The 16,358-nt window shown below is 43.0% G+C and overlaps 1 protein-coding gene across 2 annotated transcripts in view; it reads left to right on the plus strand.

Moving 5' to 3' along the window:
- The window catches only part of zbtb7a (zinc finger and BTB domain containing 7a), a 29,733-nt gene that overhangs the window by 536 nt on the left and 12,839 nt on the right, over positions 1-16,358 (plus strand). Inside the window, exons 1-3 of one of the 2 annotated variants that reach the window (XM_028816451.2) lie at positions 1,273-1,369; positions 1,474-1,982; positions 5,956-6,776. In XM_028816451.2, the coding sequence (XP_028672284.1) occupies positions 1,557-1,982; positions 5,956-6,776 (1,247 nt within the window). In that variant the 5' untranslated portion in view covers positions 1,273-1,369; positions 1,474-1,556. Of the gene's footprint in view, positions 1-1,272; positions 1,370-1,473; positions 1,983-5,955; positions 6,777-16,358 lie in introns of those variants that run through there. The other variant, XM_028816450.2, reaches the window with a different exon arrangement.

A 16,358-nucleotide genomic window follows, 5' to 3' on the forward strand; every position in this document is an offset into this window, starting at 1 on the left:
GGAAGGAGGGAGGAAAGGAGGGGGGGGTGCTCAGCTGATGCCTGAGGTTTTAATGTGTCTGTCTGTTTGTATTTTTTACTGTAAAGGAAGGTGTTTCCCACCTTGCTTTTTTATTTCTGTTTTTTGTGAACTTTATGGATAGTGGAATTGTGCAGTTAGAATGAGAAGCTCGGGGTGGTGGTGGTGTGGGTGAGGGTGGGGGGGGGGGGGGGAGGTGGTAATGGTGGGCGGTTGGCAAAGCATAACAAACGAGTCCCAGTGTGGTGGAATGGATGGCTTATGCGCCCCGAGAGGATAATATTACTGGGAAGTCATGGTTGCCCATCTTTTTCTGTGCCCTCGATCCCTTCGTGTGTGGGGTGCTCTGTAGGAACTAGGCCTGCAGTGCAATGCTTGCTGAGAGCGCCAACCCTTCGTTCCCCAAGCCCCCTCTCTCTTTCACTCTCTTGTTTTCTTTCTCTGTCCAAGACTGGCAAGGCCGTTTCCCTGGCACATCTTAACAGGAATAGTTGGAGAGCCCTCATCCCCTTCCCTCGCCAGCATTGCCTACACTTTGTGTACCTGGCCTCTTATTTGCCATATCTTCAAGTGCAGCTCTGTCCCTGACATGGCTGGGTGTGTTGCAGGGAAAGTGGGGGGGTTGGATTGTGGAGGTAGGCTGATAGTCTGGGACTCGTAGTCCTGTCATGGGCCTCAGGAGCAGGTGGAACAGAGCAGGAGGACTACAAATCCCAGAGGGCCTGGGATGCAGGAAAAACAGGAACCAAAAGAGAAGTAGCCTATAAGGCCCGGAGAGGTAGAGTGAGTGACAGCTGAAGCTCAGACCAGTTCCCTGAAGGTTGAAAATGGGTGGCGCTCAGGGGGCAAGGGCTATGCTCCTGAATGATTGCTGCTGTGGCACAAACTACATCTCCCAAGCTGCTGTGCAGACAGAGATCCCACTTCCTGATGGCAGCTTACACAGTTCACAGTTTGAAGGAGGAGGAGAAGACAACAGCAAACTGCTTTGCAAGCGATCAAATCCTGGACTGAGGTGCCCGTTTGGGTGGAGAGGGTGTTGGGGGAGGGTGTTGCTTGTAGGCAGAAGTCACCTCGCCAGTGCTTGTTATAAAGAGACGATTCCTGCCAGCTCTCATGAAGCAACACCTAGGCAGCTGAGCTAATCCCAGACACTCCCCAGGGTGCTGCTGCGTGTGTCTTGGGACAGGGGGTGGGGGGCATTTGAGGTGGGAGGGGGGGGTAGTTTGACTGCCTCTCTTGTGACTTTCTTCTGAATGTACTGAACCCAGTTGAAAGGAAGGCCAGAGGCATCAGATTCTCTGACTTGATCCTGTGGTTGTGGCTGATTTCCAGTTTGTGAAGGCCCACGGTACTTCCTGCTTCCACACTGATGAAGGCCTGTGCCTACTGTCTTATTTCCATCTCCTGAAGCCTTCAGCAGGGCTCATGCCAGATCTCAATTCTGTCTTGCAGGTCGGCACAAGTACAGGCTGGCGCACAACGGGACGGAGGTGGCAGCGTCTGTGAAGGGCTGTACACCGGCAGGCTGGTGGAAGATGTCTTCCGGGGGCAGTGGGGGGGCCTCGGCGTCAGATGGGCCCATTGGGGTCCCCTTCCCTGACCACAGCAGTGAGGTACTGGGAGGTCTGAATGAGCAGCGCCAAGGAGGAGTTTTGTGTGACGTGCTCATTATCGTCCAGGGGCAGGAGTTCCCGGCTCACCGCTCGGTCCTGGCAGCCTGCAGCCCCTACTTCCACAAGCTCTTTACCTCGGGCGCAGTGGCTGATCGTCAGAGCGTCTATCACATCGATTTTATTTCAGCAGAGGCGCTTGCTGCCCTCCTGGAGTTTGCCTACACGGCCACTCTCACCGTGAGCACCTGCAGCATTCGGGACATCTTGAGTGCCGCTCGCCTGCTGGAGATCCAGGCTGTCGGTGATGTGTGCAGCCACCTGCTGGAATCGGACGTCCTCAAGCAACAGGTACTTGTCAGATTGCTGCATGAGTCTGATGTGAGTAAGATAAGGTGAACAGTGTGATGCCCTCTCAAGTTAAGGAAGTGACGGAAGGCCCTTCATGTTAATTGCTGGGGTTGTGTTGGTATAAACATGCATAGGTGGGGCAGGGTTGTAACCTACTGAGGAATGTGTGTCTAATAACACGTTCCAGAACTTCAAACTCTAATGTAGTTTCTGCTGCAGCCTGTCATTTTAATAATTATGTTTTGTGGTATAAAGCTGCAGAGTCACTAAACCTTGCCTCAACTCTGGCATTAGGATTTCGAGAGCCGCCATTGCGTCCAGGCACTGAGGTTTTGAACTATCGTTAAGTGCTGGAGCTCAGTTTGCATGGTGGTACAGTGGTCATTAAGCCACTTTTGAGTGAAGGCCCGCAGGTCACTGAGTGACCACTGCGATTACTAAATCACCAGTGAGAATGAATAGGCTGACTCTGAGATCAAGGAGATGCCATTAAATACTGGCACTGAGTTTACTTTGCCTTCTTTCATTGCTGAGGGCATTGAGTCAATGTCACCGAGCCACCAGTAATTTAGGGCTCTGAAGTTGCTAAAATGCCTTTGAGATGTTGGCACTACTTTTTGTGGAGTGTTGAAGGCATACTATAAATTTGGCATGTCGTTTAAGACATCTACTTTGTGCAGGACAAAGTCATTTTTTTCCAACAATGTTCACAGACAGATGATTTCATTTTTTCTTGACTATATCACAATTACAGTGGCTCACAAGTGTCCATACACTTTGTTAATGTTCATATTTATGCCTTCAAATTGTTTAACTTGAGCCAGATATTTTGAGTCGCCTTCCACAAGCTTCTTAAGTTGCTGGAATTTTGGCCCATTCCTCCAGATAGAACTGGTGTAACTGGGACAGGATCATAGGCCTCCTTTTCTCGCACACACTTTTTGAGTTCAATCAGACTGAGGTCAGGGCTTTGTGATGGCCACTGCAATACCTTGACCTTGTTGTCCTTAAGCCATTTTGCCACAACTGTGGAGGTCTGCTTGGGTCCTTGTCCATTTGGAAGACCCATCTGCACCTGATTTCTAATTTCCTTGCTGAGCTCTTTAGAACATTAGAACATCAGAACACTCTAGATGAGAACAGGCCATTCAGCACAACAAAGCTCGCCAGTCCTCTCCACTTATTTCTTCCAAAAAAACATCAAGTCGAGTTTTGAAAGTCCCCAACGTCTTACTGTCCACTACACTATTTGGTAGCTTATTCCAAGTGTCTATTGTTCTTGGTGTAAAGAAAAACTTCCTAATGTTTGTGCAAAATTTACCCTTAGCAAGTTTCAAACTGTGTCCCCGTGTTCTTGATGAACTCATTTTAAAGTCACAATCTCGATCCACTGGACTAATTCCCTTCATAATTTTAAAAACTTCAATCATTGTCATCTCTTAATCTTCTTTTGCTTAAACTGTAAAGGCTCAGCTCTTTTAATCTTTCCTCATAACTCATCCCCTGTAGCCCTGGACTCAGCCCTGTTGCTCTTCTCTGGACCTTTTCTAGTGCCGCTATGTCGGTTTTGTAGCCTGGGCATACTGATGTTGCCTCGGTATGTCTCTATCTTTTTCCTTCCTCATGATGCCATCTGTTTAGCGAAGTGCACCAGTTCCTCCTGTAACCCCCACAACATGATCATTCTACCTCTATGCTTGACTAGTGTTCTATGGCTTGCAAGTCTCACCCTTTGCCCTCCAAACATAACAATGGTCATTATGGCCAAACAGTTTGATTTTGAATTTCTGTAGACGGTAAGATCTTTGTCCCCATGTGTCATTGCAAACTGAAGTCTGGCTTGTTTTATGGTGGCGTTGGAGCAGTGGCATCCTCCTTGCTGAGCGGCCTTTCAGGTTATGTCGATGTCAGACTCGTTTTACTGTAGATAGAGATATTTGTCTACCTGTTTCCTCCAGCATCTTCACAAGGTCCTTTGCTGTTGGACTTTGTGTGCAGAAATACGTTCTTCTCTAGGAGTCAGAATGCATCTCCTTCCTGAGCAGAATGACGGCTGTATGGTCGCATGGTGTTGATACTTGCATGTTCTTGTTTGTACAGTTGAATGTGGAGGCGTTTGGAAAATGTTCCCTAGGATGAACCAGATTTGTGGAGCGCCCCAATTTTTGTCTGAGATCTTGGCTGATTTCTTTTGATTTTCCCAAAGAGGCAGAGAGTTTGATGGTAGGCCTTAACATCCATTCACGTGTTGACTGTACTTAGGGTAATCCACTATCAGAAGCTAATTGTCTAATTGCCTAAAGGCTTTAAATCATTTTCTGGAATTTTCCAAGCTGTTTAAGGGCACAGTTAACAAACATTGTGACCCACTGGAATTGTGATATTGTCAATAAAAAAATAAATCATCTGTCTGTGAACATTGGTGGAAAAAAATCCTTTTGCCCAGCACAAAACAGATGTCTTAAAAATTATGCCCAATTTATAGCTTGTTAGTATGAAATTTGTGGGTTGGGTCAGTCATAAAGTGAGTTTGAAAGAATTGACTCTAAGGCTAGTTTATACTTCACGCGACGCAACGCATACTCCAGCGGACCCTACTGCTGTGCAAGCTACGTAAATCTGTAAGAATCCACCAGGTGGCAGTGCGAGATATCATCACGGTGAGAACAGGTTCAGCTTTGCTGTGTTGTGAATTGCCTGGAACACCCATTAAACTCCAATGACACCTTACCGTAATATCTCTGAAAAGGATGTTTAATGATTAAATCCATCAATCCAGGGATGTCTCCATTCCAGCAAGCATTAGGCACGAGGCTGAAACAATCCCTGGACAGCCATCAGCTCATCGCAAGGTGAATACAAGCACACACATACACATGGCGTCATTTTAGTGTCACCAGCTCTGCATATCTTTGGAAGGAAACCGGAGCACACGGTGGAAACCCAGCAGGAAAACGTAAACTCCAGGCAAGGAATACCAGCAACGTGACTCCCTGCGAGACAGCAGTGCTACCGCTCTGCCACCGTGTCACCCCTATGTATGTAATTATTAACAGTACAGTATTCATTATTTAAACGAAATGAACGATTTATCTGTAAAATGTAACATACATACTTTAATGCATTTCATCATGAAAGTGAAATCAAGTATAAATCTAAGGATTCTAAATGTGCAGAGAGTTGGGATATCATACATGTCATGTGCTCAGTGTGGTGATCTATTGCTGCTTGGCGCTGCTGTCAGGTCAGGAGGAAGCCCCAGAAGCAGGTAGCGATTAAAAACTGGGTCGGTTTTAAGATGACGTTTACGACGGTCTATTTTAATGATAAATTAAACTACGAGGTTAAAATGAACTTTTCGAGATTAAAGCTGAAATTTCCATTTTAATCACAAAATACACCTTCTCACTGTGTCCTTATTTTTTTTCTCTGTGGCTCAAATACAGCGCTGAATATTCTGATGCTGTTGTGAAGGTGCAAAAAAAAGACGGCACAAAAGACGATATGTGAGACTTTTAAAATGTATCGTGTCCTTACGATAGGGAATATGTGACGCTTGAATATAAAAGCACCACGAATGTATTTGTATGTCGGCATTTTGCTTCACCACATCGAACCATTCATCAAACATCGAAGCGCGCATACCAGTCTCGTAGGATCAGCAAAGCAGCTTTCTGTCACATGTAGATAGTAACCAGAGACTCTGACGTCACATTCCGACTTTTATCACACTACACCCCCCGACTTTTTGCTGGTACTTCAACTCGTTCATGCGTCGCATTAAGTTCTGAGGACCTGCTCAGAGAATGAATCAAATGAACACCTGGAACATGTGCGCGTACGCGTTCTGAGCGTGAAGTATAAACGAGCCCTTAGTGTATGGACACTCTGACTACAACTGTATATGATGTAGAGTTTCTGCCCAAGTGCCTTTAGGTCATTTGAAATCATTTTCATCACTTCTGTTTGACAGGAAAGGATGGACTCCAAGCAAGAGGACCAACAGGGACGCAAAGAGCTGGCTGACCTAGTTGACCAGGGGAACCAGCTCAGAGCCCAGGAGTTCCTGGAGTTCTTCCAGAGCCACAGCTCGCACTTTAGTAGTAGCTGCAGTACCCCTGACCTCAGGGATCTCCAGCCGCACCAGCACTTGAGCCAGCGCAATGGAGGAGAGGGGCTGCCATATGAGACGAATGGGACTGCTACTCAAGAATACTACTCTTCTCTGGCACTGGCACTAGCTCAGCCACCCTCTCATTACCCAGTGAGGGATGGAGATGAGGAGGACAATGAGGAGGAGGAGGATGAGGAAGAGGTAAAGCTCAGGAGGTACCCATTTCCCTGGGTGCAAGGAGCAGAGGGTGAACCCAGAGGCCAGGCTCCTCTTGCTTCCTCCTCCTCACAGAATGGACATTATAGCTTAGCAGAGGAGAGGGGCAATCTGTCTGCAAGTGCACTGCTCCAGCAGATGATGGATTCTTTTGAACGGCAGAAAGAGCTGGAGGCTGCAGGCGAGGAGGTGGACGGCGAGGAGCATGATGTGGAATTTTACCTGAATTACTTTAACAGCGGGCGGCATGATGATTTAGTGGGCGAGGATCTGCCAGCCTGGACGCCACATGGTGGCGACACAACAGGGAGCCTGGGTGTCAAGAAGATGCGCTCCAAAGCATTCCAGAAGTGTCCCATCTGTTCCAAGGTTATCCAGGGAGCAGGAAAGCTGCCTCGACACATTCGCACACATACGGGCGAGAAGCCATACGAGTGCGACATCTGCAGTGTGCGCTTCACCAGGTAAATGAAGAACCCGCAATGGCTGGAAAATCTTCCATTTTTTTATGCCCATTATTTCCCTTTTAGAATGTCACCTTGTTTTACCACTCTGTAGCATTTTTGAAATTTATACTAGTTATAAATCCTCTATTAGTATCACTCGTATCGTATTTCTCGTGATTGTATTCCCTTATCTGTTAGAATATTAGTTTCACTTCCAGAATTCAAACATTGTTATTTTCCAAGTTTTCTAAGACTTCCTTATATTTCCTGTAAATTCCATTTTCTTTGCATATCCTTTTACAATTGAAATGCATGTGACTCTTCTTGGGCTAAAATTAGGCAAACATGTTTCTTTTGCCAGAATTCCGTTTTTCTCCTGACGTGTCTTGTGAACTGTACTCATTATGTACTGTACGTATTAATTCCATTCTTTCTCGGCCCCAAGATCTGTCATAGAAATTGCATAGTCTCGCTTTCCTTATTTCTCTTGAAAATGTTGTCTTTTATCTTCTCTTTTGTTCACTTTCTTTTATTCATTTTCTCACTCCTTATATTTACTTGCTGTGGAATTCCATCCTTTTTGTTTCCCAGTTTCTGTTTTTTTGTTCTGTTCCATTTTTTTGTCCAGCAAGTTCAATGCTGCTCTGGGATTAGTTTTCTCATCTCTTTCCTTGTTGTATCTCATTATCTGCCATTAAGTGATCTGCCTTTTCGTTACTCCAGAATTTGCTTTTAGAAAAATATAAGAGTTGTCTAGAAAGTTTTTACGCACAATTTTTATTGCAATTTATGTGAATGCTCAAAAAATATCTACAGTGCCTTCAAAATGTATTCAGGCTCCTTCACTTTTTACATGTTTTGCTATTTTGCAGTCTTGTGCTAAAATCATTTGTCTCCAGCAGGGGGCGCTTTCTCCCTGGGATTGTGTTCTTTATTGAATGCAGGACATACGTGAACCTGGATGTATGTAACCATGGCGGATATAATCAGACAAGAGAAATATGGTACAAAAAGATATATTTAACTTGCTTTAAAATGTAGCTTTCCCTCCAAATATGAAATGCAGTATAATCATCTATACATACATACCCCAGGCCAAAGAGAAGCCTTTGGAGCAATACTATCATCATCCAGTTCTTCAGTGGCAACCCAGATGAATGCACATTCAATTTGCTGGGCAGAGTGCAAGTCGGCATTTAGACGGCTTCTAGTTTCTGGATGGTTTTTCTCCATTTTATGTACTCAAGTTTTTTATAAACCTTGCTAGATATGAGCAACTGCCACCTGAGCCGTGCTCTTCTCAGACCAACATAGCACTTTTTGCACCTGCTGTAATCATTCACAGCTTATGTGGACAGTGGCCCTGGCCATATATACGAGGGACATTCAAAAAGTTTCTGCATTTTTGTATTTCCGTTGGAAACCGTGAAGGTGGGAAAAGTAATACAGTAATCCCTCCTCCATCGCGGGGGTTGCGTTCCAGAGCCACCCGCGAATTAAGAAAATCCGCAAAGTAGAAACCATATGTTTATATGGTTATTTTTATATATTTTAATCCCTTATAAACTCTCCCACACTATTATAAACATTTCACGCACAATTATACAGCATAAACCCTTTGTATTCTCTTAGATATTAGGTAAGATTCATTGAAATTATGTATGTAAACACAGTTTACATGCAGTAAAACCTAAATATTATTTTAAAGATATCGAGCGTCTCCGATATCACATATGTTACAGCCATTACGACAGACAGGCCACCAGCAATAAATACGTACAATGCAAGAAAAATTGTATACAGTAAAATGTGTGTACAGTGACACTAAACTATGTACATGTAATAAGTACTGTACGTAAGTAATTAATTATGGTTACTCACCAACAATGACACGACGACTTGTCCGATAACGATGAGTTTAATTTTACTGCACTACAAAGGAGAGCGTTACAGCTCTTCTAAAGGAGCCTCTTCAGGCGACTGTGTAGCACCGCCGTTGTACTTCTTCCATCACTCTTCAATCCAAATCCCTAAAGCAGATTCCATCCAGACTACTGCCTTATCACGTCCACTTGCTACTCGTTTTGCACCCTGGTTAAAGGACACTGCGACCGTAGATCTTATATGCTTTTCCTCCTTTTTAAATAAAAAGAATCGTGGACTCATTGATGCTGTAATGGTGTCCTGCAGCGGTGTAGCTGTTTCCTTCCTTCAACATATCCAAAACTTTTACCTTTTCTGCAATCATTTGCATCTTCTGTTGGCGCTTGGACACGGCTCCTGCAGCAGTAGCAGTAACGTGCGTTAATGCTGAATGAGTGAGATGAGACTTCCTGGTTAATGCAGCACTCCGTCGCTGAGCCAATCAGCAGCACACAGGAACTTAACCGAAGGCTCTGATTGGGTAGCTTCTCAGCCATCCGCCAATAGCGTCCCTTGTTTGAATTCAAATGGGCAAATCAACTGAGGAAGCACACGTACTGTAGACCGCAGACATCCGTGAAGCAGTGAAAAATCCGCGATATATATTCACATATGCTTACATTTAAAATCCGCAATGGACTGAAGCCGCGAAAGACGAAGTGCGATATAGCGAGGGATCACTGTAATTGGTCGTTCTGAGAGTGTCATGTGACTAGTTTTATCTGGCATGCCGGCTGTCCTTGCAGTTTAGTATACAAGTTGTCACCCTGTGGTGAAGATGGCTACAAAACTTATAAACTGCACCAAAGAGGAACGGCGTTCTGTTATATGCTTTTTGTGGGCAGAAGATGAGCCGGGAGCACAAATTCATCTCTGCTTTGTGTGCTCAGTACGGGGTAAAGTTCTCTCTTGTAGAGTCGTCTATGAGTGGATTGAAATGTTTGAAAATGGCCGAACTAGTGTGATGGATGCAGAGCACTCCAGACGTCCAGCTACAGCCTTTTACTATGCAGAAAAGTGATGTGATTTTTTTTTTAAAAATTCTTAATAAATATAGTTAAAAAAAAAAGTGTGGAAACTTTTTGAATGTATAAATATACAGTGGAACCTCGGTTTGCGAGCATACTTCGTTCCGGAAATGTGTTCGCAGTCCAAAGCACTCGTGTATCAAAGCGAATTTCCCCATAATAAATAATGGAAACTCAGATGATTTGTTCCACAACACAAAACTATTCATATAAAAATGATTAATACAAAATATAAAGTAAAAATACATAAAACAAATTAACCTGCACTTTACCTTTGAAAATAATCATGGCTGGTGTGAGTGAGTTTCTAAACTCTTGCGGGATTCCACACAACGGGACGACACGCGGAAGAGCGTCCCAAAGCAATCGCAGTCTCCCAGCGCTGTAGCAGTTCGCCGTAAAAGCGAATCCAGAAAGATCGCGGACATGCTATAAGCGCCTGCCGTCAATGGGTGATACAAGGAACAAGGAACATTATAAATGCACAGGGCATAGTATTACTTTGCCACTAACCTGGGCACAATCCTGCCTGACTGCTGTGTCTGTGTATAGGAGAGTGGCAGATCCCACTACAATAAATAACTGCACTGTTGCTGTTTCATGCTGAATAAAGATGGTGTCGCTAAAGTATTGAGACTCAGTTTTGTGTTTTAGTGTGCAAGATGGGGACTCGCACGTCACAGCACACACACACACACAGTTACAATGCTGTAGTAAACAGTATACGCTCGTACGAATGTTGACTATATGAGTGAGGCACGCCGACTCAGACGGAGAATAGGAGACGATTGCCCACAATCCCGCAGCAAGAGAGAGAGAAGAACCATCAGCTCAGTTGTGATCACATGACGCTCAGCAGACAAAGCGTATACATACTACTCGTACTGCAAGACCTCGCTCGTTTATCAAGTCAAAATTTATTAAAAATTTTAGCTCGTCTTGCAAAACACTCGTAAACCAAGTTACTCGCAAACCGAGGTTCCACTGTATACATATATATATATATATATATATATATATATATATATATATATATATATATATATACTAGGGGGCTCTGCCCCCTGCTCGCTTTGCTCACCCACCGAGTTTGGTTTACCAGATATACAATTTATAGAGATTGTTATTTTCATGGAAATTGTTACATATGCATTATATTCACTTTTACTTTAAAACTGTAGTAACAACAATATTTGGAATTAAGTTTTCTTCAAGATCGCATTAAATTTTGATTCCGCGTTTGGACTTACATCGTGGCCACACAACGTATAACTGCCTGTGAGTGAATATCGTTTCATTCTCTCTAATAAATAAAACGACTTTCTCGAATGTTTGTCCATGCTCTTTCTTCTTCGCTTTGTCGTTGACGTGTCATCTTGAACATATAAAATGATTGTCCTCATAAAATTTATAAGAGCTGAGGGTGCAGGATATGTGTCTGCCAAAAGCATTCACACGACTGAGGTTAGATGACCGTGGTCTTGTCTGAAATGGTTGTAAGTAGGGCGTGACTTGAAAGAATCTCATGTTAAAAGTCTCCGTCTCACGGGACTTCATACCGCGCCAACGTTTTTGGAATCTTTTAATTCTTGCTGGCAATACGAATTAGACGATCTACAAGTCTCTGACTTAATGTTTAAATCTGAACAATATATTCGATCTCTTTTCGCTGTTCCGTTATTTTACCAAGTAATAATTTCCATTTGTTTGCACTAATGCGATCTCTACTATCATTTTTTTGAGACTTTCGAAATTTCGTACTTTAATTATCTCTAACCTGCTCTACAACTGTACCACGCCAACGTTTTTGGAATCTTTTAATTCTTGCGGATACACCTCTTCATTGGGAAGAAACACTACCTTTTTTTCCCTGATGGCAACATGAATTTGACGATCTACAGTACAAGTCTCTGACTTAAATTTTAATTCTGAACAATATATTCGATCTCTTTTCGCTGCTGCATTATTTCACTGAGTAATAATTTACGTTTGTTAGCACTAATGCGATCTTCATTATCCTTTTTTTGAGACTTTTGGATTTGCGTACTTCCATTATATACATGTGTTGCGCGCCAACATTTTTGAATTCTTTATGACATTCTACTTTGTCACCTACTCTTTGTCCTTTATTTCCAGTCCTGGGCATGGACTCGTCTCGCAGGATGTGTAAGTGTCTCTCCAAGAAAATCACGTCTCGTCTCCTTCCAAGATTTTTTTTTATAATAGAGAGATATCATGAAACAGGGCACATGAGCACTTCGGCACTGTGTATAACACTTAACTCATCCCATCTACCTGTCAAATTCACCCTATCAGCTGGTTTGTGTGGCTTCAGTAAATGTCCATTTTTAATAAAATATTGTGTATAGTATAACCCTCACAGATCACAGTGGCACACTGAAGACCATTGGCTACATCGTTTCAATTCATTTTTTCCCTCATCAAGCAATACTCATCACTCCAGAATGACAAAGCAAAAACAGGATTTTAGATATTTTCAATTTTTTTTTTTAACATATTATTGAATTTATTAAAAGCAAGTAACCATTCCATACAAGCAAGTGAAACTTGACAAAACTAAGTTCAAATCAACCCCCACCCATGAGAAAGAGAGCAAGGCCAACAGCCAGAATAAAACTTTTATAAGAGTAGGGCAAAAAAAGGGGAGAAATTTAATTCCTCAATTTAAATGCTTCTTCTAAAATGTTATTGATCAGATCCTGCCAGTTTCTGAAAAAGTTCTGCACAGATCCTCTAATTTTCTAAGTTTCAAATGATATATGACATCATTTACCCACTGACTGAAAAGAGGTGGGTTAGGATTCTTCTCCAAAATAAGTCTACGTGCCAATAGTGTAGTAAAGGCCATTACAGTTTGTTTGTCCTTCTCCACTTTAAGCCCCTCTGTAAGCCCACCACACACAGCTTTTAGTGGGTTAGGAGGGATTGGGACACTAAGGCTGTCTGAGGGGTGTTTAAAGATTTTGGTCCAGTATGTTGTTGCTTTGGTGTAGGCCCAAAACATGTGGCCCAGTGAGGGTGGAGCTTGATTGCAGTGTTCTCAGGTTGGATCTTAACCTGGAAACACTTGGTGTATAATTTTGAGTTGAATAATTGTATGCTTTGCTCATATGGAGCTCGAGTGGATTCTCTGCATTGCTGCCTTCCACTCCTTTTCTGAGATGTTGAGTGAGAGATCCTTTTCCCGTGTCCTCTTGGATCTTTGAAAAGGAGGGACTGTAAAATGTTTTTATATATTACGGAGATGCTGTCTGAGTCCTCGAAACTGAGCAATATTTTTTCCGATATAGAGGTAGGTGGGAGGTGAGGGAATTTGGGCAGGTTCTATTTAACAAAGTTTCAGATCTGAAGGTAGTGAAAGAAATGTATTGCTGGGAAGTTCAATCTGGAGTGTAATTGTTTGTAGGATGTGAACACATTGTCTATGTACAGATCTCTAAGTGATTTAATCCCAAATGTTTTCCAGAAATTAAAAACTGCGTACGTTTGAGAGGGAGGAAAAAGGTGGTTCTCGTGCAGAGGTGCCACAGATAAAAACTTCTCTGTCTTAAAGTACTTCCTGCATTGGTTCCATATTCTGATTGAATAATGCACAATTGGGTTGTTAGTATATTGGCGATAATACATTTATAGGGGCACAAAGCAAGGAATATAAAGAAGTACTGCAGAATTTTATTTCTATTGCGGACCAATCCTGCGTATGTTCGTCTATTTGTCTCCATGTCCAGGTTTTTATAGTTTATATGTTTGCCGCCCAGTAATAAAATTGAAAGTTAGGTAGAGCCATGCCACCTTCCACCTTAGGTGTTTGTAGGGTCGTTCTTTGGATACGTGGATGTTTTGAATTCCAAATAATTGAGGTTATGGTTGAGTCTAATTTCTTAAAAAATGATCTATTAATGTATATTGGAATGTTTTGAAATAAAAAGAGAAGCTTAGGAAGGAAGCTTATTCATCTTAACAATTTTAAGATACTTTATGTTTTAACGTAGTTCTGCCGTAGCCTGAATGTGTGTTTTGGGTGATTATATTGCTGTAGGATAAACCCTGACCTACTAGACGATGACCGATATGCTGAGGTAACCCCCTTGATTCAGAATGCCAGTCACTCTGTGCAAGTCACCAATTCGGCCTCCAGCAAAAGACCCCCAGACCATCACACTTCCTCCTCCATGTTTGACAGTTGGTGTCACACACTGAGGGACTATCCTTTCACCAACTCGATGGCGTGATGAACTGAAAATTTAAAAAAGTTTTCCAGTCTGCAGTAGTCCACAGCCGGTATTTCAAGGCCCTGTTTTGTTCTTTAAGGAATGGCTTTCTTCCTGCCACTCGCCCTGTCAAACCTGCAGCACAAAGTCTCCTCTTCACAGTACCGACTGTCACTTTGCTTTGTTGACCTGCACTGTTAAGTTCTCCTTGAAGTTCTTGTGCTGTGAGGCGCCTGTGATCACACAAGCCAGTCACCCTTAGAAACGTGTCTCCTGATTGGCTGGTGACTTTGGTTCTGCCAGTTCTCTTCCTATCAGAGTTTCTTCCAGTTTGCAGTTGCCTTTGGATTGTGCAGGATGCCACTGGATTCACTGACACTTTGATTTTTTCTTCTGCAATTTCTCAAAATGAAAGGCCTACCCTTCTAAGGGTAAAAATGTTCTGTCACATTTCATTTTGTTAATTGCTCTTTTCTTACCATCGCTGGAATATTATCCAAGCAGTACTTCAGAGGGTGTAGTAACACAGTCTGCTCCAACTCTGCTTTAAGACAGACATGAGGTTTGTAAGTAATCAACAGAAATTGGGATGCCTGTGTAAATTGTTTGCTTCAACTTGCAAAGCTTAGTTAACTTTAACTGCTGCAGAACATCTGTAACTCGTAACCTACTAGTTGTTTCCTAAAGAAGGCCCATATGTAATATTCTGAAATTTCCTTTTGTTCAGTGTTTGCTAACCTAAACTTTAAATTTAAACCTCCAGCAGGTTACTGCTTACTTTTTCACCATTTTAGGTCCATCCATCCATCCATTATGCAACCCGCTTTATCCTAACTACAGGGTCACAGGGTCTGCCGGAGCCAATCCCAGCCAACACAGGGTGCAAGGCAGGAAAACAAACCCTGGGCAGAGCGCCATTTTAGGTCATTCATTGCATTTCAACTGATTACATTTGAAGAAAAATTGGAAAAACTGAGGTGTTCTAAAACTTTTGACCAGTAGCGGTAGTGTATAGTTATGTGTCTTTTGTGACCAGTAGGGTGTGCTACTGTCCCTCAAACAATCCCAGGTTCAAAACACATATTGTTCTAAAACACATAGCATTTTATAGGCCTCTCTCCAATGAACACAAAATACAATTGGATTCTTCTTCCTTACACTCCTCACTTCTCTCAAGCAACCTTGTCCACCTCCTCCTGAGTCTGACAGACTTCCTAGGGGGAGCAGCTTCATTTATGGAGTACCCAGGCGCCATAGTATTGGATGATGGAAGCTCTTCCGGATCAGGCACAAATCCCACAAAACAGGAAGGTCTTCTTCTGGCAGTGCACTCTGGTGGCACACATGGACCCCGACAGGGGTGTTCTTCGGGAGTACAGTACCTAGCATGCCCTGTGGGGATAGGTAACAATGGCATCTATTGTTTTGGGGAGGACCTGCTCTTGCCGAATAGGATTTTCCCAGCCATCAATTATTCTTTCAGCCCAATTGGGATAATAACAGAGAATCACCCCAGCCGAGTTATGCCTCCCTGTATAATGTCCTTACGTTACAGCCTCCCAGCCAGGCCAGGATTCGCCCATCATCCCGGTTGAGATGCCAGTCCATCTGACAGGGCCTCTACACTTCATGTAATGGCGAGCTGAGTAAGCTACTGCGTACATGACTCTGAACTGGATTATTTGGCTTTAAGAATGTATGTGTCTGATGTTTTATTATGAGAAAGTTATGTTGTGTTTGCTAATACTGCATAATTTCAGGACGGATGTACACGTTCATACAATAATAATACATGAATGCGACACTTGTGTGTGTAAATGAGAGGGAGGTCAGAGGAATGGTGAGGATGAGGGAGTAGAGTTGGTGAAGGTGGATGAGTTTAAATACTTGGGATCAACAGTAGAGTAATGGGGATTGTGGAAGAGAAGTGAAAAAGAGAGTACAGGCAGGGTGGAATGGGCGGAGAAGAGTGTCAGGAGTGATTTGTGACAGACGGATGTCAGCAAGAGTGAAAGGGAAGGTCTACAGGGCGGTAGTGAGACCAGCTATGTTATACAACAACAACAACATTTATTTATATAGCACATTTTCATACAAAAAGTAGCTCAAAGTGCTTTACATAATGAAGAGAAGAAAAATAAAAGACAAAATAAGAAATTAAAATAAGACAACATTAATTAACATAGAAAGGAGTAAGGTCCGATGGCCAGGGTGGACAGAAAAAACAAAAAAAACTCCAGAAGGCTGGAGAAAAAAATAAAATCTGTAGGGGTTCCAGGCCACGAGACCACCCAGTCCCCTCTGGGCATTCTACCTAACATAAATGAAATAGTCCTCTTTGTAGTTCGGGTTTTTCACGGAGTCACTTGATGCTGATGGTCATACAGACTTCTGGCTTTTAATCCATCCATCATTGT

Source organism: Erpetoichthys calabaricus, chromosome 12 (assembly GCF_900747795.2).
Source record: "Erpetoichthys calabaricus chromosome 12, fErpCal1.3, whole genome shotgun sequence".
NCBI lineage: Eukaryota > Metazoa > Chordata > Cladistia > Polypteriformes > Polypteridae > Erpetoichthys > Erpetoichthys calabaricus.